The sequence below is a fragment of the Protopterus annectens genome, chromosome 6.part1 (assembly GCF_019279795.1).
Source record: "Protopterus annectens isolate FY-2018-M chromosome 6.part1, PAN1.0, whole genome shotgun sequence".
Lineage (NCBI taxonomy): Eukaryota > Metazoa > Chordata > Ceratodontiformes > Protopteridae > Protopterus > Protopterus annectens.
Genome location: NC_056738.1, coordinates 91,700,766 through 91,722,829, shown reverse-complemented (window position 1 = coordinate 91,722,829; position 22,064 = coordinate 91,700,766). Strand labels below are relative to the sequence as shown.

General features: G+C 40.5%; 1 protein-coding gene across 2 annotated transcripts in view; it reads right to left on the bottom strand.

The window, feature by feature from the left end:
- Window positions 1-22,064, bottom strand: part of LOC122805409 (plasma membrane ascorbate-dependent reductase CYBRD1) — a 440,212-nt gene that overhangs the window by 222,584 nt on the left and 195,564 nt on the right. For both annotated transcript variants that reach the window (XM_044075528.1, XM_044075527.1), the window contains exon 2: window positions 21,777-21,985. In XM_044075528.1, the coding sequence (XP_043931463.1) occupies window positions 21,777-21,985 (209 nt within the window). The remainder of the gene's footprint in view (window positions 1-21,776; window positions 21,986-22,064) is intronic.

The following is a 22,064-nucleotide window of genomic DNA, read 5'->3' as shown; positions in this document are numbered from 1 at the left end:
TGTTTATGTTTCTCTAAATAATATTGTTGGATTTCTGGACATGTTTTTATTACACTACTTTTTATTGCGTGCATATTTTGTTACCCTTATGTTATGCGATGCTCATGCTTCTTGCCATAATAAAAGTCTCCTACTCTTTTTGACAGGTGCCATGGGATCTTTTATATCCACCTCAGCTACCACCAACTCAAGCAGATGAGGCCTTGGTTTAAGGTCTCATCCAAAAGACAGCGTGCATTATCCCCCTTACCCTACACAGCAGTATCAGCAATTAATCTAGTGTGGGAATAGAACCCAAGTTTTCTGCCCAAAGACAAGTATGGTACCTACAGCATACCTACTGCACAACTGATACTGCCTGTTTTTTTTTTTAATTATAGTACTAATATTAAACAATGTCAAAGTTGGTTTGGCAAACATTCATAAATGCAGTATAACCTGTTTTCCATCATGACCTTATGTAGAACAAAATGTGACTATTTTAATGCTAGATGTCTGTTTTTGACAAATTACAGTACAAGATATCATGAAACAACAAAACATTTATTACCTTTTTACTATGTCTGCTATGCAAAAAGTACAGTTTTGTACCTACCATAAATGTAGATGTTCGAGTGTTCACCCTGCTGCAGTCATCACACTTGGGTTATCCTGCCGTCACGCGGTCCCGCAGTTGGCCCGAGTTCCAAAGTCTTGGTCCGGCGTCGGTTGCTGTCGCTTCTTCCCTGATGTCAGTGCGCCAGGGGTATATAAGAGGCATCAGACGCCATTTTCTTCAGTTTTTCTTGCCCCAGATGTCAGGTGCTCCCAATCGGTAGGCAAAATATATATATATATAGCTAGATAAAAATAAAACAATACCTTTAGGCACAAGCAAATACACCACAGAGGTTGTATAGGACAGAGTGGTATAGATAAGTTCAGCTAGTTTAGAGGGGATGGAGGGAGGGTAACCTGGACTGCAGCAGGGTGAACACTCGAACATCTACATTTATGGTAGGTACAAAACTGTACTATGTTCATCGTGTTACCCTGCTGCAGTCATGACACTTGGGTTGAATCCCAAAGCTAAGGTTGGGAGGTGGAGTTAAACAGGGTTAGAAGAAGCTAGTAGGCCCTGCAAAACTGCAGTGGCAAAACCAGCTCTAGTCTTAGAGTATAGAGGTAAGTGATAGTGTTTGGTGAAGGTGTGCACTGAACTCCAAGTTGCAGCTTCCAGAATATCCTTGGTTGGCACTCCCCTGAGAAAGGCTGCTGATGTAGCTGTAGCCCTGGTGGAGTGGGACCTAATGTTTGCAGGTACCGGTTTCCCATGATGCGTGTAGCAGAAATGTATGCAATGCCCTATCCATTCAGAAATGGTCTGTTTTGAGATAGCTTTTCCTTGTGATCCTGTAGCATAGGCTACAAAGAGCTGGTTAGATTTTCTGAAAGCCTTAGTTTTATCCAAGTAGTAACATAATTGTCTGTGAATGTCCAAAGAGTGCAGAAGTCTTTCTCCTTTGTTCTGGGGATTTGGGAAAAAGGTGGGCAAATGAATGGTTTGGTTTAGGGCCACAATGGATACCACCTTTGGCATAAAGGAAGGGTTAGTTCGTAGAGAGACTCTGTCTTGATGAAAAATGAGGAAAGGCTCCACTGCCATTAGTGCCTGTAGCTCTGAGACTCTTCTAGCTGAGGTTATTGCTAGTAGCAGGGCAGTTTTCCATGAAAGAAATTTTAAATCAGCTGAAAAGGCTGGTTCAAAGGGGGGCAGTGTAAGCTTTTCCAGAACAAAGTTGAGATCCCAAGTAGGTGTTGGTGATCTCCTTGGCGGTCTTATGTTCTTAGCCCCTCTGCGGTACTGTCTTAGGAGTGTATGTGAGAATAAAGGAGGATCCGTGTTGTAATGAGCTGAAATTGCTGAGGTGTGGATCTTAATAGATGAAAAGGAAAGTCCTTTGTGCAACATCTCAGTTAAATATTGTAGAATCTGAGGAATGTTTGGATCAAGGGGATTTTGGCCTTTAGCCTGGTTCCAGGCGCAAAATCTTTTCCATTTGTCTGAATAGGTTTTCCTGGTTCTGGGCCCCCCTGGCCTCCAGAATGACATCCATAACAGCTTTGGATAGAGGTGTTGGCTGGTTGTTTAGGTAATTTGCCATGCAGCCAGGTTTAAAGTCTTGAGCTGGCTATGTAGAATCTGATTGTCTCGCTGGGTGAGCAGGTGAGGAATTTGTGGTAAAATCCATGGTGGGCCGTGGGCCATGTTCCTTAGAATTGGATACCAATGCTGGCGTGGCCAGTCTGGTGCAATGAGTATCATTTGTGGCCTCTCTAATCTGACTTTCAGCAGTACCTTTGCTAGAAGAGGCAGTGGAGGAAAGGCATACACCGTTAATGTTTTCCAACTGAAGGAGAGGGCGTCCACTTTCCAAGCTTGGGGATGGAATGTCCTTGTGCAAATTTTTTGAAGTTGGTAGTTTTGGGGGCTTGCAAACAGATCTATGTCTGGGCGTCCCCATTTTTGAGCTATCATTGCAAATGCTTGTGGATCTAGTTTCCACTCGTGTGGATCCATGATGTTTCTGCTTAGGTCGTCTGCCAATGTGTTTTTCTTTCCTGGCAGGAATTGTGCTTGTAATTGAACCTGGTAAGACAGTGCAGTGTTCCACAAGGTCATTGCTTGCCTGCATAGAGGGTAGGAATGTGTGCCCCCTTGCTTGTTTATGTACCACATTACTGTGGTATTGTCCGTCTTTATTATTAGTTGTCCTGGGTGTAAGAGGTCCTTGAAAGCTGTTAGGGCATTCTGTACTGCTAGCATTTCTTTTTGATTTATATGCAGATGCCTCTGATCTGTAGTCCATTTGCCCTGAATGCACTGTCCTGCCATATGTGCTCCCCAGGCATAGTCCGATGCATCTGTTGTCATAGTTTGCCTGGCTGTGGGTAAGGTGAAAGGCTGACCCTTGTTGAGGTGACATGCCTGTGCCTACCATAGAAACTCCTGTTGAAGGCAGGGAATGAGTGGTATCATTGTTTCCAAGCTGTGGCTATGCTGAGTCCATACACTTTTCAGGTACCACTGTAATTTCCTCATATGCAGTTTTGCAAATGGTATTAGTAGTATGGAAGATGCCATGAATCCCAAGGCCTGCAGAATTTTTCTTGCAGGGAGTTGGGTCTTTGTTGCCATTATTTTGAAATATTGAGTCAGCTGTTGTTGCTTGTCTGGCATGAGATAAGCCATCTGGGCCGTTGTATTCAAGCTGGCACCCAGGAATATTATGTTTTGTGAGGGCACTAGTTTTGATTTCTTTTCGTTTACTGTGTACCCTAGGCAACTTAGAAGGTGTTTGACAAATGCCAGATGCTTTAAAAGAATGTCCTTGCTTTCTGCTTGAATAAGGCAGTCGTCCAGGTATGGGTATATTTGAATTCCTCTTTGTCTGCAGTATGCAATTACTGGTGCCACGCATTTTGTGAAGACCCTGGGCGCAGTAGATAATGCATTGAACCTGCAATTTAGCAGAGATATCTTCTGCAATTTTGTCTGATAGGGACATGCAGGTATGCCTCCTTGAGGTCCAATGTTACTAGCCAAGCATTCTTGCCCAGCATGGGAAGAAGCTGCTGTAGTGTTAGCATCCTGAATTTTGGTACTTGCAGATAGGTGTTCAGAACTGAAAGATCCAGAATGGGTCTCCATGCTTTGTCCTTTCTTGGGACTAGAAAGAGTCTTGAGTAAAATCCTTGTCCTTGCTCCTGTGTAGGTACCTGTTGAATGGCTCTCATGTCCATGAAAGCTGTAATTTGTTTTTGTGCCTCTGCCCATTGACTTGGTGGCAGGTTTGGCATTCCTTTTATCCTTGGTAAGGTATGAAAGTGGAATCTGTATCCTTGAGAGACAATGTTTAGGACCCATTTGTCTTTTGTGATGATGTGCCAGTTGTCTGCAAAAAATGTTAATTTTCCTCCCAAGGGAGCTGCCAGGAGAGATTTGCTTGGTAGTTTGAGGATTGAGTCATTGTGTTAGTCTTCTGCTAGCTTGGGGCCTGTCTTCTCCTCCTTTCTGGGTAGCAGTACCCCATTGGCGAGGTTTGTAAGGGCCTTGTGACTGACCTCTGCCCCTTGGGTGTCTGTATTTGTCCCTCTGTGATCTGTCAGAAGCTGGAAAGGACCAGTTTTTCGTTGGCCAATTTCTGCTGAAACGAGGGGGTTGTACCTGCAAAAAATCCTTGACAGTCTGCATAGACTTTGCCTTATCCTCCATTTTCTTTAAAACCTCTTCTGCTTTGACACCAAATAATACATCCTGCTGTAAAGGTGCATCCAATAATTTTGCTTTAACATGATCAGGAAGGGTTTGTTCTTTTAACCAAGCGTGTCTACGTATGACAGAGCCAGTGACAACTGCTCTACAGGAAGCTTCCAATGAATCAAATCCACATTGTAAAGTATGTTTGCCCACCTGTTCAGTTGCATGCAACAGATCCTGCATTTCCTTGAATTCAGACTGTTCAGTATGTGTGCTCATTTTTTGTTTTAATTGAGACATTAGGAATTGCTGATATTTCAGCATGTGAAACTGACAATTTAATGCTCTCATAGCCAGAGTTGCTGAGGTGTATATTTTCTTTCCCCATCAATCTCGGGCTCTGCAATCCCTTTCAGAGGGCACAGGATTTTTAGCCATAGAAGCTTTAGCTCCCTTAGGACTGTGAGTAATTGTTTCTGGGTCAGCCACAGGGCTTTTATAAAGGAATTTGTGTGAGTCAGGTACTCTGTAGTATCTGTCTGGTTTGGCTGGAGCAGGAGGTAGAGAGTCTGGATTTAGACTAGACTCCAAGTAAACATCATCCACAATATCTAAAACTGGAGGGATAGCAAGAGGTCTGTGATGGGGTAGTAAAAGGAACTCTCGGAGCGTTTTCTTAGAATCAGAGTAGTCCTGGCCTTCCCAGTGCAAATGTTCCCTCATGTTATGCAAAGTTTCCCCAAAGGAGTAGTCTTCAGGGGGAGATGCTGAGGGAATACAGTCTTCAGCATCAGAGTCTTCATAAGGTGGAAAAGTGTAATCCTGTTCCTCAGATGAATCTGAGGAAATTGAAACCTGGTCAGAGGAAGCATAATCCTCCTCTTGTCTTGGTCTTTTATCAGGAGGGGGATGGGAACCCCTGATTAGGGTAATCAAATCTTCAACCATCTTAAGTATCTGTTTCTTAGGCATGGGGCCTTGAACTGTAGACTGATGTACAGTCTTCTTTGGTTTTAAAGGAGTTTTAAGCTTAGCATAAGATTTAATGGTGAGTGTAGTCGGGCTTAAGACACCTTCTGCAACCGAAGGTGTTTCCACTGCACCGGGGTCTATTTCTGCTCCGGTGTCAGAAGGGCCTAATGAAGATGGCTGCGTCGGCCTAGTAGACTCCGCTTGAGAATCTGCAGCTGTCTGGGGTTCCTGTTCTGCGGTCGTCAGGGTCTGCGTAGGTGCCTCACTGAAAACCGGAGAACCGGCGACAGGCTCAGCAGAGGCCTCGGAGTCTGGCTTGTTCCTAGGCTGCCTGTCCTTATCCTTGCGTTTTTTATGCATGCCAGTCGTTGGCTGCTCCGACGGCATGATATAATTAAATTTCCTACCAAAGTAATGTTGTGTGAAGTCAAAACGGCGTTTGATAGTTCGTTTATTAAACCTAGCACAAAACCGACAACCTGTGACATCGTGGTCTGGGCCTAGGCAAGGAATACAATAGGAATGGAAGTCCTTATGAGGTATTTGCTTCCCACAAGAAATGCAATTGTTAACTTTTTCTGACATCAGACTGAGGCAAGAAAAGGTTCCCCAACAGGGTACTTAGCTTTATTGAAGACTTTGGACTGAAATTCAAATCGAAAATCTCAGGTGTCGGCTGACCTGCACTTGCGAACTGCTTCTGCTTCGGGCACCGCGCGGCAAGAAAGACTGAAGAAAATGGTGTCAGATGCCTCTTATATACCCCTGGCGCACTGACGTCAGGGAAGAAGCGACAGCAACCGACGCCGGACCAAGACTTTGGAACTCGGGCCGACTGCGGGACCGCCTGACGGCAGGATAACCCAAGTGTGATGACTGCAGCAGGGTAACACGATGAACATCAATGTTATTTTTACTGCAAATTTAGAATACTGCAGTATTATTTCAATACAAGGTACTTTAGTATATATTGTGTAAAGCAATGCTACTGTTACCATGTGCTGAGTAAATGGGTATCATGGAACAGAAGTATATTTACTACAATGTGTTGGCTTACTGTGTGCTTCAATATGTGCTGCTCAAAATAATGTTACTGTAAATGTGTAATGAGGAATCATGGTATAGAAACACAATAATTACTGCATATGTTGTCTAAAACAGTACTGTCACCAGTATAAAATTAGAATACAGGAGTACTAGTTCAACACTTTGCGATTTAATAAGTACTGCACAAAGCAGTGTTATTGTCAGTGTAACATTAAGGCATACTGTTGTAAGCACTTCAGTTGGAAAACTGTACGTCCTCATTCATTCTGCATTTATCTTTACTGTGCAAACCTCTAGTACTTTCACTTTTTAATACATAGATGGAAAACAGAAGACAACCCTATAGTTCTTTAACTGTATTTTAAAATGATTCCATCAAAGTGCTTCAATGCTGAAGTGTAACAAAAAAGCCAGTGATGTTACATAAATTCAATACCCTGTTTTTTTTTTTTAATCTGTTAACTCTAAGAACTAATACAGAAAATAATAAAAAGACACATACAGGTTCATAGGTAAGTATTAGGCTACCTGCCTTTGTGGGTCATTTAAAGCTTAGCCAACTTTCCCTTCAAATGAGAGAACCAAATCCTGTATTTTGTATTTCCAAGGCAGACACACTAACCATTACACCAACCCCCAACCCTCTAAAAAGTGAATCAACCACTCATTTATATACTGCCTTGATACACATCATTAGGTACATTACACTACTAAATGTTAATCAATGCCATGCGACACAACGAACACAAAACTCCAATACAAGTAAAAACTGCTAATATTACAATAACTGTAAAAAGCATTATTTAAAATTTTATTATACTTACCATGAAGAATTGACTGAAAAAGACTGTAATCCAATTGAGACATATTACTGCAAAAACAGCAATACACAGCATGTCTTAATATTATTTTAATAATACACTGGTTATTACTGTTACCAGACAGTATGAACTTCTATTAGTAATAGCATAGACATACATTTTATACTGTATTAGTTGTGTTATTTCCATATTATGTAACAAGAAATGCTTTTTCAATTACCCCAATGAGCAATTATGTTTCCTACACATTATAATACACGTAAGGCATTCTTGCAATTAATTTACAATGGATTTATTTTCCATCCTTAACTCATTTACATTCTTTTATGTTTACAGTCTCTTCTGGATGAAGGTTGAGACACCTCAACCTTTCTCCTCTCCTGGGCAGTATGTGGTCTAAACATGTGAAAGTTGTTATAGCTTTACACAGCCAGAGTGCTCGTTCCCATTTTAAATCATCAAGGAGAGCAGAAAAATCGGTCCACCAACCAATCCTTACAACAGTTCCTTTAATAAGAAAGTTTAAGTGCTTTCATCAGGCTTATAGCAATGACTTCATCAGAAACTATGATTAAAAATTTTACCAGTCATACCCTCCCACGCTGACAAATATTGGACCCCTCTGAATGACACCAAAAGCTAAGACAATTACTGAACTCTACTTTTTGCCCATATTGTGGCATCATCTTTGGAGAAGGTAGAATCCTTCTCAGTGCCAAGCGCATACCTGCCAGGGAAACACAGTTTGAGTGCTCCATCATGTCTCTCTTCATATAGTTTGGGGAGGTACATCTCAAGTCACAGACACCCACATGTACTATGACTGACACATACAATACTTGATGTTCAAGAAGGTGTGTGTGTGTGTGTGTGTGTGTGTGTGTGTGTGTGTGTGTGATATGAAGAACCCTGGCAGCACGCAAGCAACTAACTATCATGCTTTCTTTACTCAGCCTGGTAAGAGGTACATTTGTATGTCTTACAATGGAGTCACCAATGACTAGAATGCTTGGTTGGGCTGATGTCAGTCTTATGGGCTCATCATCCATGACTTTAGGCCTTTTTGTGCCATGTCAGGTGGTAGACTTAACTTGCTAAGTGTGCTTTGTGCCTCTGTTGCATTTAAGAATTATATGACGTTTAGGCAAGTTAATCTTAATAAAACAGTTATGCGTATTGTGATGGCCTTGCAGAGGTGTAGTGAATGATGTATCACTGACTGTTTTATTGTCTGAGTTTACAGTGTGTGAGATTTTAATATCCAAAGACATTGTATATGTATGTCTCTCACGTACTGTATTAAATTGTTTGAGTAACAGACAATAATCAGACAATATGAGACAATTCTTACACTGGCTCCAGATATCCATCTGATCAGCTTGACTGCAGAAGTTGTAAGGAAGTGTTGGTCCATGGTTTTGACAGGAATAACTCAGAGATGGCTTGGAGTTTGGTTTCTTTAGGATAATGTTTGGGTGGACTTACTACTAGGACAGGAAACAAAATACAGTAATATAATAAGGCACAGTGTGTGTGTGTGCGCATGTGTGTGTGTGTGTGTGTGTGTGTGTGTGTGTGTGTGTGTGTGTGTGTGTATGTATATGTATATATATATATATATATATATATATATATATATATATATAGAGAGAGAGAGAGATTATATATATATATATATATATATATATATATATAGATATATATATGTGTGTGTGTGTGTGTGTGCGTGTGTGTGTGGAATTACTGAATTACATTCACCCTAAGAGATGGACAATGGAAACTTAACTGCTCATGCATGAGTAAAATCTTCACTACATGCAACCAAAATTAACATCATTTTTTGCAAGGGGTTAGGACCCCCTGCCCCCCCCCCCCCGTTAATTATATATACTAACTCAGAGATAACACAATCACTGGAGAAAAGGAATACTCCCCCACCCAGGGATTTTCGATCTATCACACCCGTTGACCATCCGCGTATACTGACCTTTTGTGGTTGATCAATAAGCAGTCAATACTGTGGTGTGCAATGTAATATTGGAACTTCACACATACACACAGCTGAATTCAAATCATAACGGAGTACAAATAGGTAGATAGACTTTTTTTTCAATTTCTTCCTACTTGAAACTGCTCAGAAAGAGAAGTTTAAAAAAATTGTAAAATTAGAGGACATGGAAAGTACAGTTGTGTACATTTACCATAAATGTAGATGTTTGAGTGTATTCACTGTTGCAGTCATTACACTTGGGTTATCCTGCTGGCAGGCTACCCTCAGTCGGCCTGAATTCCAAAGTCTAGGTCCGGCATCAGTTGCTGTCGCCTCTTCCCTGACGTCAGAGCGCCAGGGGTATAAAAGATGCAGCCAACGCCATTTTCTTCAGTTTTTCCTGCCCCAGATGTCAGGTGCCCCCAAAAGGGTAGGCTAAAAAATATGCCAATAAAACATGCATGCACCAAAATATATTATACCTTCATCTACAAGCAAATACACCACATAGGTTGTATAGATTAGAGAAGTGCAGATAAGTTCCATCAAAGAAATGGGGGATGGTGGGTGGGTAACCTGGACTGCAACAGTGAATACACTCGAACATCTACATTTATGGTAAGTGTACACAACTGTACTATGTTCTTCGTGTTTCACTGTTGCAGTCATTACACTTGGGTTGAATCCCAAAGCTGTGGTTGGGAAGCTGGAGCTAATATAGCATTAGGAGCGGCTAAGAGGCCCTGCAGAACTGCAGTCGCAAAGCCTGCCCTGGATTTAGAGTAGAGTGGTAAATGATAGTGCTTTGTAAAGGTGTGCACTGAACTCCAGGTAGCAGCCTTTAAAATGTCTTTGGTTGGTACTCCCCTGAGGAAGGCTTCTGAAGTGGCTGCTGCTCTAGTTGAATGTGGCCTAATGCCCTTAGGCACTGGCTTGCCATGTTGTGAATAGCAGAAACGAATGCAGTGGCCTATCCACTTAGAAATAGTCTACTATGAGATAGCCTTTCCTTGTGATCATGCAGCATATGCCACTAGTAGTTACTCCGTCTTTCTGAAAGCTTTGGTTCTGTTCAAGTAGAAGCGTAGCTGTCTGTGTATGTCCAAGGAATGCAGAATTCTCTCCCCCTTATTCTGTGGGTTTGGATAGAAAGTAGGCAGATGAATAGCTTGGTTAAGGGCCACACTGGAGACTATCTTAGGCATGAATGTCGGGTTTGTCCTCAGAGAAACCCTGTCTGGATAAAAAATGATAAAAGGTTCCACAGCCATGAGTGCCTGTAGCTCTGAGACTCGCCTTGCAGAAGTTATTGCTAGGAGCAGAGCTGTTTTCCAAGATAAAATCTTTGTATCAGCTGTAGCGGCTGGCTCAAAAGGAGGCAGGGTGAGTTTTTCCAAGACATAATTGAGGTCCCATGCAGGTATTAGTGATCTTCTTGGAGGCCTTAAGTTTTTGGCTCCTCTGAGGTACTGCCTTAGCAAAGGATGAGAAAAGATTGGTGGTTCTGTATTGTAATGAGCCGAAATGGCAGAGGCATGAATTTTAATTGATGAAAAGGATAGGCCTTTGTCCAGCATCTCAGTTAAGTATTGCAAAATCTGAGGAATATTTGGTACAGCTGTGTCAATTCCTTGTGCCTGGTTCCAAGCACAGAATCTCTTCCATTTTCCAGAGTAAGATTTTCTGGTACTAGGCCTTCTGGCCTCCAAAATGACATCCATCACAGCTTTAGTGAGGTGCGCGCTTTGTATGACTACATTATCCGTCATGCTGCCAGATTTAAGGTCTTTAGCTGGCTGTGCAGGATCTGACTGTCTTGTTGGGATAGTAGATGAGGTATATGAGGCAAGGTCCAAGCCGGGCATTGAGACAAGTTCCTTAGAATTGGATACCAGTACTGGCGGGGCCAGTCTGGGGCAATCAGTATCATTTTTGGCTTCTCTTGTCTGACCTTTAGGAGTACCTTGGGGAGGAGAGGCAGTGGAGGAAAGGCATATACTGCTAAATTTTTCCAGCTGAAAGATAGGGTGTCCACTTTCCATGCTTGTCTGTGATAAGTCCTTGTGCAGAATCTTTTTAGTTGTTAGTTGTGAGGAGAGGCAAATAGATCTATCTCTGGGCATCCCCATTTCCTTGTTATCATGCTGAAGAATTGTGGATCCAATTTCCACTCGCAGGGATCCATGAGGTTTCTGCTTAGTTCATCTGCCAGAGTATTTATCTTTCCTGGCAGGAATTGTGCTTGCAGATGTACTTGGTAAGTCAATGCTGTGTCCCACAAAATCATGGCTAGTCTGCAAAGGGGGTAGGAATGAGTGCCTCCCTGCTTGTTTATATACCACATGACCGTGGTGTTGTCTGTCTTTATCAGTAGTTGTCCCGGATGAAGTAGGTCCTTGAAGGCTGTCAGGGCATTCTGAACAGCTAGCATCTCTTTTTGATTGATATGTAGATGCATTTGGTTTGTGGACCATGTGCCTTGAATACACCTTCCTGCCATGTGGGCCCCCCAGGCATAATCTGATGCATCCGTTGTTAATGTTTGCCTGGCTGGGGGTAAAGTGAATGGCTGCCCCTTGTTCTGGTGACAAGCCTTCGCCCACCATCAAAACTCCTGTTGCAGGCAGGGAATGAGGGTAATTATTGTTTCCAGGCTGTTGTAATGTTGAGCCCAAACACTTTTTAGGTACCACTGAAGTTTCCTCATATGCAGTCTCGCATATGGAATTAGTAGAATGCCATGAAGCCCAAAGCCTGCAGAATTTTTCTTGCGGATAACTGGGCCTTTGTTGCCAACAGGTTGAAATAGGTAGTCAGTTGTCTTTGTTTGTCTGGCGTGAGATAAGACATCTGGGCAGTTGTATTTAAGCTTGCACCCAGGAATATTATCTCTTGAGAGGATACTAGTTTTGATTTATTTTCGTTGAATGTGTACCCTAGGCCTGTTAGAAATCTCTTTACAAACGACAGATGCTGTAGCAGAATGTCCTTGTTCTCTGCTTGAATGAGGCAGTCGTCCAAGTAAGGATATATTTGTATTCCTCTTTGTCTGCAGAATGCAATTACTGGTGCCAGGCACTTTGTGAAGATCCTGGGCGCAATAGATAAGTCAAAGGGCAGTGCAGAGAATTGGTAGTGCATTGAGCCAGCTTTGAAGCTGAAGTATCTTCTGCATATTTGTCTGATTGGGACATGCAAGTATGACTCTTTTAGGTCTAAAGTCACAAGCCAAGCCTTCTTGCCCAGCATGGGCAGAAGCTGCTGTAGAGTCAACATTTTGAATTTTGGTATATCCAGAAATGTGTTTAGAATAGATAGGTCCAGTATTGGTCTCCAGGTCTTGTCCTTTCTTGGGTCCAAGAAATGTCTTGAATACAATCCTTGTCCCTGCTCTTGCTCTGGTACTTGTTGAATGGCCCTTGTGCCCATGAGGGATGAGACTTGCTTTTGTGCCTCTGCCCATTGATGTTTTGGCAGGTCTGGCCAACCGTTTGTCCTTGGCAGGGTATGGAAGTGAAACTTGTAGCCTTGTGACACTAAATCTAGGACCCATTTGTCCTGGGTTATTATGTGCCAATTTTGAGAAAAAAGTGCTAGTTTTCCCCCTAAAGGTGCTGCCAGAAGATAAGTGCTTGGTGCAGGCAGGGGGAAGTCATTGGGACTGTTTCCTGTATGGCTGTGATTTGTCTTCTCCGCTTTTGGAGGTAGAAGCACCCCATTGTTTAGACCTGTACGAACCTTGGGACTGGGATCTGCCTCTTGGGCATCTGTATATGCCCCTTTGTGGTCGGTCTGACACTGGAAAGGACCAATGCTTTGTAGGCCAGTGTCTGCTAAATCTTGGAGGCTGTACCTGTAAGAAATCCCTGACTGTTTGCATAGATTTAGCTTTGTCCTCCATTTTCTTTAACACCTCTTCTGCTTTAACACCAAACAAGGTATCATGTTGTAATGGAGCATCTAATAATTTTGCTTTGACATGATCAGGTAGATTTTGTTCCTTTAACCAAGCATGCCTCCTGATTACAGAACGCGTAACAGCGGCCCTGCAGGAGGCCTCCAAAGAATCAAAACCACATTGCAAAGTTTGTTTTCCAACTTGTTCAGCTGCATGCAATAAATCCTGCATTTCTTTGTTTTCTGCACATTCAGAATTTATCAACATTTTCTGTTTAAGCAGTGACATAATATATTGCTGATATTTAAGCATATGAAACTGGCAATTTAAAGCCCTTATAGCCAAGGTAGCAGAAGTGTAAATCTTTTTTCCCCATCTGTCCAAAGCCCTAGAATCCCTGTCTGAGGGGGTAGGGTTTTTTGCAGTGGAAGCCTTGGCCCCTTTGGGACCCTGAGAGATTGTTTCTGGGTCAGCAGCAGGGTTTTTGAAAAGGAATCTATGAGAGTCAGGAACCCTGTAGTACCTGCCCGGCTTAACAGGAGCTGGAGGTAAGGACTCGGGGGTCAGACTGGACTCTGAAAATACATCATCTACAATGTCTAACACAGGTGGAATAGCTAGGGGCCTGTGTTGTGGTAGTAAAAGGAAGTCTCTGAGCCTTTTCTTAGATTCTGAGAAATCTTGGCTCTCCCAGTGAAAATGCTTCCTCGTGGTATGCAAGGTTTCCCCAAAAGAGTAATCCTCAGGAGGAGAGGCTGAAGGGACAGATTCTTCAACATCAAAATCCTCACAGGGAGGAAGAGAATATTCCTGATCAGAAGAGGAGTCAGATGAAATGGAAACCTGATCTGAAGATTCATATTCTGTCTCTTGCCTAAGCCTTTTATCAGGTGGGGGATGGGAACCCCTGATGAAAGTAATTAGGTCTTCGGCCATTTTGAGCATCTGGTTTTTCGGCATGGAGGCCTGTCCATGAGGCTGTTGTACTTGTTTCTTTGTCTTTAAAGGTGCTTTAGTCTTTGCCTTTGAAGCTAAAGTAGTTTTAATGTATAATTGCGTAGGTCTGAAAACACCCTCAGAAGCCGATGCCTGCTCAGCGGCTCTGGACCCATCTGAGGGAATAGTCTCTGAAGGTCCAATACCTTGAGCTTCCAGCGGCCTAGTCAACTCCACGTGGGAGTCAGTAGCGGTCTGCGGGTCTAAAGTAGCGGGCGTCAGGGGCTGCAAAGGCACCTCAGTGAGAACTGGCGAACCGGCGACTGGCTTAGAAGAAGCCTCATCATCGGTTTTGGGCCTCGGATGCTTATCCCTTTCTTTTTCTTTGCATTTCTTGTGAATTCCGGTAGTCGGATGGCTATCCGACGACATTGTATAATTAAATCCTCTGCCAAAATAGTGTAGTGCAAAATCGTGCCGACGCTTAATAGTGCGTTGGTTAAATCTAGCACAAAACCGACATTAGCAACATCATGGTCAGGGCCTAGGCAAGGAATACAGTAAGAATGGAAGTCCTTATGAGGTATTTGCTTCCCACTAGAAATACAATTATTAACTTTTTCTCACATCGGTCTGGAGCAGGAAAAAAGTTTCCCCAACGGGGTACTTAGCTTTTGAAGAAGACTTCGGATCTGAAATTCGAACACGAAAATCTCAGGAGTTGGCCGACTGGCACTTGTGAACTGCTTATGCTTCGGGCACTGCACGGCAAGAAAGAATGAAGAAAATGGCGTCAGCTGCATCTTTTATACCCCTGGAGCTCTGACGTCAGGGAAGAGGCGACAGCAACCAACGCCAGACCTAGACTTTGGAATTCAGGCCGACTGAGGATAGCCTGCCAGCAGGATAACCCAAGTGTAATGACTGAAACAGTGAAACACGAAGAACATCATAAAAAAAATCTGAGATTTTCTGAGGTACCACAAAAACTAGAATGAATGGACTCTATTAATTTTATGAAGGCACAAATAAGCACTTGGACTGGTATTCCAAAGCAGGAAATGTTAATTAAAATAGCACATCATGTGTATACTCCAAATCTGGCCAAAAGAAAGCAGCCAAGACCTTTATTAGTACAGATGAAAACTTACCAGTAAGAATAGATGATCCTGACAAAACTGTGGTAAAAGGGCAAAGTATTAAAAGTTGGAGACTGTAGAGTGTTTGTAAAAAATGATTATTCACTGTACACCAGGCAAAAAAGAAACAATTTTATTCTAGTAACCGGGGAATGTCAAGAGGCAGGTCAAACCTTTTCCACTATCCCAAATGAAAATGCTTAAGAGACAGAGAAAAGCACAGGAGGTGTCCAGAAGAACTGGATCTGCAACATAGAAATTAGTGAATAAATATGGGACTGTAAAGAGCCAATCACACTTGTGAAGTATAGGTGTATAAGGATAAGTGGAGAGAGTGGACATCTGTTGATTTTCCTAAACTTGTGGGGAACCTGAAAATCATTTGTCTTACTTCATTTCATTAATGTTTACAAGAACTGTGAGGGGAGGGGAAGAAGGAAAAAGGTAACTGCAAGTAAATCAATTTCTGTTATTAACAGTACTTCTAGAAACATTTTCACAATATAAACTGCACATTTTATGGTAAAACTATTTTAGTTCTTGCATTGTTATAAAATTACTACTAAAGTAAACAGATGTTTTTTTTTTCTTCTTCCTCTTCTCTTTACTTCTTATTTTTTTGGTATTAAGAAATGCAGGCATTACAGTGCGAAAAGAGAAGAAAATCCAGACAAAAGTATCTTTGAGTTAATAAAATCTTGGATTGTTGAGGTGGGGGATAGGTTGTAAAAGTCAACACAACCTAATATATGCAGAGTTGATATGTTTTCTCTTACTTCTGCAGAGCTGAATGTTTGGAATAAAACTCCTGGCCTAATATAATAACAATTTTTAAGTGAAAACAATTAAATAAGAGAACACTGAATATAATGAAAAGTTTTCCTTTAGCAATAAAAAAATAAGTGAAAACAATTAAATAAGAGAACACTGAATATAATGAAAAATGTTCCTTTAGCAATAAATGTGTCAGCTTGCCTTTCAGGCTGCAGCAGAGGAATGCATTTATTTCTCTTATGTTTTCATGCAGACAAGCTAATAATAGGGCAATACAAGACAGAACACCGGTTTCTTTGAAGCTAAAAGTTAATGATTTTTGAAAGAATGCAAGTTGTTTTCACGTCTGGAGAAATAAAGATAAAAAAGAACAGACATCAATTAGTGTAAGTAGAAGCACAGATAATAACATGGATCTTTGCATGGATAACCTCAATTTCAGATTAATTAGGGCTTGTTTTAACAGTTGTCTATATGGCATACATATTCCTATTAGGAGGGTAAAACTCTGTTAGTTGAAGATTTGAAGATGTACATAGGTTTGTGTGTTTGCATTAATTAAGTCAACAGGTTATGGGAGTGTTCTTTTTTGTGGGTTTTTATTAAACAAAATTATTTTAAAATGTGACACAGGTTCCAGTGTTGATGATAAGAAAAGAAATATATAAAGGATTAACCTGCCAAACATTAATGTGTGCATGTATCACAAAAGCTGGAAGTAGACATTTAAAAAAGCTACATATATAATTGGTGGAGATAATGGCTTCTTATCATAATGGAGACACCTTCTGTTATTATCTGGGAATGTGAATGGTCTCACAGATATAGACAAACAGGAAAGAATACTTAATTATACTAAGAAATGCAGAGTGGAAAAAGCAATGCTAAAGGAGACATTTAAAAAGAACTGAGCATGAGAATTTGATAAAGAAAGTATTTCAGGATGGATATTCTGCAGAATATCAGAGGAGAAAAGGGAAATCAGTAATGATAGAAGAGGAAAAAATATAATAATGGCAGATATGTGGTAGTAAGCAGCCACTGGCAAAGGATGATGATTATACTTGCATATTCCACCAAAAACTGCTGTTGTGGAGCTTAAAAAAGTTTTGGTGCAAATAATCAGCTTTCATCATAGAATATTACTTACATATGGGGACTGGAATTTGATTTGCAACACTGAGGATGCATCTTGGGGCGGGGGGGCTAGAGCTGAAAATATAACAAAACGGGATAGTTTTCTGAAGAAATTTATGAAAATATTTGGTATGAAAGACATGAATTAAGCAGTATGGATCGTAGATTGTCTTTATCCACAGTTATTTGTCTAGTAACAGAACGTGGACATACAAAAATATGGCCATCTCTAAAGCTGCTGTTAGTGATGCGCTAATAGACCTATGCAAATTTGCCAGAGATGTTGCACTTAAAACTATATTTATAATCCTCAATCTGTTGATGAGGGGTTGAGGAAGCTTAGCTCTTTCAATCCCCAACTTCCACCTGGTACTTGAGACCTTTACGGTTTGTGAGAAAGATATTTATGGTGCTTTGACATGTCCAGGTGGAAGAAAGTTTTGTAATTTTACTGAAGGAGACTATATGGCTTTAGAACAACTTAAATTGAATTTGGGTATCTGTATACATCCCGCCGATACGGGTGGGGTGATTGTAGTAATGGATACTGCTGAATATTTATCCAGTATGAAGGAACTTTTGAGTCAACGGGATACCTATTTACCCATTAATAGATATGAGACCAATGGTTTTATCAGCAATATACATGTTTTTGAGGTCAGACACAATAACTAAGGAAATGTATGACTTCATGATGGTTGAACATCCATTAATTCCATCATTCAATGGTTTACCCAAGATACATAAGGCCAGGTTTAAACCACCTATGAGACCAATTGTGGCCTGCAAAAGTTGGGCCACTGAGTCCCTTTCCATGTTTGTTGAACACGAACTAAAACCCAATTTGACTACGGCGCCGGTGGTCTTGAGAGACACAAAAGACTTTTTGGTGTGTTTTGGTGAAGTACTCGTGGACTGGCTTTGAGTGATGAGACTTACATACTAGTGATATTAGATATTAATACACTATTTAATCATACCAAATCTGTGTGGGGTTGACTCGATTAGAAGTTTTTTAAATGGAGTTACTGCTCTAACACATCAGTGTATTAAGCTTATTTGCACTTTACTTGATCTAATAATGAACTATAATGTGTCTACATTTGATGGTATTTATTATTTGCAGGCACAGGGTGTTGACATGGGCACACCCTGTGCCACCAGTTATTCAAATGTAGTACTAGCGGACTGGGAATCCAATATGATTTTCTCTGAACATCCTTATAGATCACATTTGATTTTGTATAAGCACTTTGTAGATGATATTTTTATTTTGTGGAGGGGTACAGATGTTTTGTTACAGGATTTTGTTAATTATTTAGGGGATAGCAGTACATGCTTTAGATTCTCTATGCATACTTCCAAATCTAGCATAGATTTTCTTGATACAACTATCTCTACTGATGTTACAGGAAGGGTTGATTCTTTAATGTACAGGAAGGAATGCAGGAAAAATAATTTGCTTGATAGGACAAGTATGCACCCTAAGAGGGTCTTTGGAAATGTTATGAGAGGGCAATTTCTGCGTAGATCTAGGCTGCACACGCAGGAGGATGACACTGCACTGGCCAGGGATGGACTGGCGAAAGAATTATTAGATAGAGGTTATCACAGAAGGGAAATAGCCGAGAGTAGAGGAGGTGGATAGTTTAAGGGATACAGTGCGTACCCCCTTTTTGAGTAGGGATGCAACGCTATCACGTCCCAAGATGAATAACAGACCTACATCTAGTTTTTGTTTTAAATATAGTAGTAACATTAATTTAGTTTGTGATATTGTCAAACAGAATTGGGCTATATTGCCATCTCCAAGGTAGTAGGTGATGTCCCTAGATTTATTTACAAAAATAATCTGACTTTGAAAAGGGAATTATGCTACAGACCGTTTAGAAAATCTTATAGTGTACCCTTGAGATTCGGGACATTTCCATGTAGGTCCTGCAAAGCCTGTAAATATATGTCCCGAACCAATACATTTGTACATCCTGTAACTGGTAAGGACTACATCTTTAAGGTACATGCTGACTGCAGGACTAGAGTACCTTGCAACTTGTAATGACTGTGAGTCATACTATGTGGATAAAACCAATCAAACTGAAGGATCGTGTCCTGCAGCATGTAGGGGACATAAGGAGAATGAGTTGTCTAAGTGCCCTCTATAAGCATGTTAAAGATCATAGTGGACATTCTTTTAAGTTCACTGTGATAGAGGTTATACCAGTCAGCCAGAGATGGGGACATTGTTAACAGAACAGAGTGTGTGGAGATGAGATAGACTGCCACATTACAGGCGCATAGAACGCCAGGCTTAAATTACAATGTTCCTTTAAAGCCAGCACCGAAGTCAAGGCCATTACATCATTAATTGGCCCAGCTGTTTGATAGAGTAATTTCTTTTTGAATGTGCTTTTTAAATGCACTTGTTGGCTTGTGAATACTGAGGATCTGATGAAGCATTTTTATGTAAAAGTGCTTATCCTGTTTTTTACTTAATTACTTGGTCTCCTTGAATTTTTATGCTGCTTGCCATGGTGGTTGTAGTGTGCTTTGCTGTTTTTGTTTCAGGAATACCCACATGTATGGGGGCATAACAAAAAATCAAGTATTTAGGAGTATGGGTTAAAAAGGATAATGTTGTGGCAGGTAAGGGTATATGGGAAAAGACTAAAAAAAAGATAATCCAATAACTGAGAAACTGGAAGCTCTTGTCTATGGATGTGGATAGCAAGATACAAGCAGTAAAAATGTTTTTGTCCCTTTAATTTTATACACAGGTCAGGCATACTTTCATTACCTGGAGGAGAAGTCGTGGAGAGTAATAAGGAGATGAAAAGATTGTATTTGGGAGGGGAAGAGGGCAAGAGACAAGTGGTATAAGCTGATCCTGCCACTAGAAAATGGAGGTTTAGGATTACCTGATTTGAAGGGATATTTTAGAGCTACACAGTTAATGTTCTTATACATACAAGCAGAAAGCGGCAATTCAATGTTGAAAGGGATGATGATAATGAAGAAGCGGGTACTCCAAGAAATAAAGGAAGAATGGGATTTTACATGCAGATCCTTAAAGAGAATAACAACAGTCATACAGAAGAATATATTCATAATGTAGAAGAAAGTTTACTAAGAACTAAACCAACATGGGAATGGGGAAAGGAGAGTCTGCCCATACGAATGACTGCAATTACAGGTACAGAGAACAGGCAAGAGGGGGATGGAATTTACTGATGTATGTTGGCAAAGAAACCAATTTACTAGGAACAAATACTTAGAGAGGGAAAGGTACAGAATGGGAAGACGGTAAAAAAACATTTAGAATGCAGGCTAGTAATTCCCTTCCCTATCAGGGATTGATATCAGAGAACAGACAAAGACAAAGGGATAGGGGAATCCTAAATGAAAGACCTACAGTAGCTGAGTTTTTAACTGAACCTAGAAGTTAAAAAATGGATAATTAGCAGGACATATAAAACACATATAAAACATAATAACTATAGGAATCAATCAGAAGAGGTCAAACAGATTGGGAAGACAGATCAGAGAAGACATTCACAAATAAACCATGTGAGGATATATGTACGACTCCCAAATATGCAACAACATCTAGACTATTTAGTATTTTTGCCTGAAAATTTTGCATAGATACTTTTACTCCCCAAGCAGACTCCAAAGAATTTTTCCTCCGGTAGATTGCAAATGTTGGAGGTCTGATAGGGAAGAAAGAGATACCTGGAAGCATTTGTTCTTGTAGTGCAATGAGGTGTCAGACTTTAATAATTCCCTACAGAATAATCTGTCAGTAATACTGGGTGAGCAAATGAGGGTAACTAAGGAAACAATTTTTTGAGCTAGGATACAGGATCTGAACTGCCTACTTACAATAAGGATTGTTAAGTTTAATTCTGCTGACTGCCAAAAAAAAGCAATTACTAGAAAATGGAAATCAAAATCTAAACTGACTATACCTGAAGTACTGAATATTGTAAAAGAGATAAAACACCATGAAGTGGGATTTTTAGAAAAGGGCAGGAATAAATTACATAGATAAAAATGGAAACTGTGGGAGCAATACATGCAGAAAAATGTTTTCAAGGAGGATTTAGGATTAAGAGGAGGCAGGAATTGAATTTATGTAATGTTGATTTGATTATATGATAGACTGTTGTGTGATGTATAACATTTGTAAATGTAAAATTGTTAACATGGTTTGATTACATTAATATAAATGTAAGTTTGTCTGTGTCACAATGAATTCAATGAAGATATTTACAAAAAAAATTACAAAGACAGCAGTGAGATGAGCTACGCAGAAAAGTAATTACAAAAAAAGTATATGACATGAATATGTTGAGAACATGCTAGAATTGTAGATAAAGGAGATGGTATGTAAAATGTCCAACAGAAGTGGAAGGGCAAATGTTGTCAGTGTCAGGCCAGGATATGTTCACCAAGTTATCAAATTATGCAACATCTACCTGAGTTGATAAGTGAAAAAGGAGAACACAATCAAACAAATTCAGAACAGTATACTACGAGATGTATTTTAGATACACTTTGTTAAACATGCTATCCACAGTTGTGTTTGCCCATGTCAATGCCTATAACAGAGAAAATTGCTTTTGTACAATGCCAACTCTCTGCCACAGCAATATCAGTAATCTGCCTCCTCAAAATATGTTGTAATAATCTTTTTCAGTATTACAGAGAACTGAAATTAAATTACTTAATTCAAGAGTAAACATCTCACAACGGGCATGCAAAATGAAAAAGTTGTTCTAGTTCTTTCTTCCTTGAGAAAGTATAGAAAGATTCTGATATTCACCTGTAAAGAATAGAGGATGACTGCAGCCAGCCCGATCCAACTGTGCAAACTGTACATGTTGGGAATGTTCTTTGCATTGTGGAAGTCAAAAACAGCCACAAGGGAAATTGACATAAGTATGAAAGCTACTGTGTTTAGTCCTGCATGGATACATTTCATAAGACGTTTACTGCAGCGCCAGGTCCAAGGCAGTCTATAAACAATGATTGCTGCAAGAAGAGCACACAGAGATCTATAAATAACTTTCTGGAAGAAAGACACCATTTCAAACAATAAGCTAATCCACAG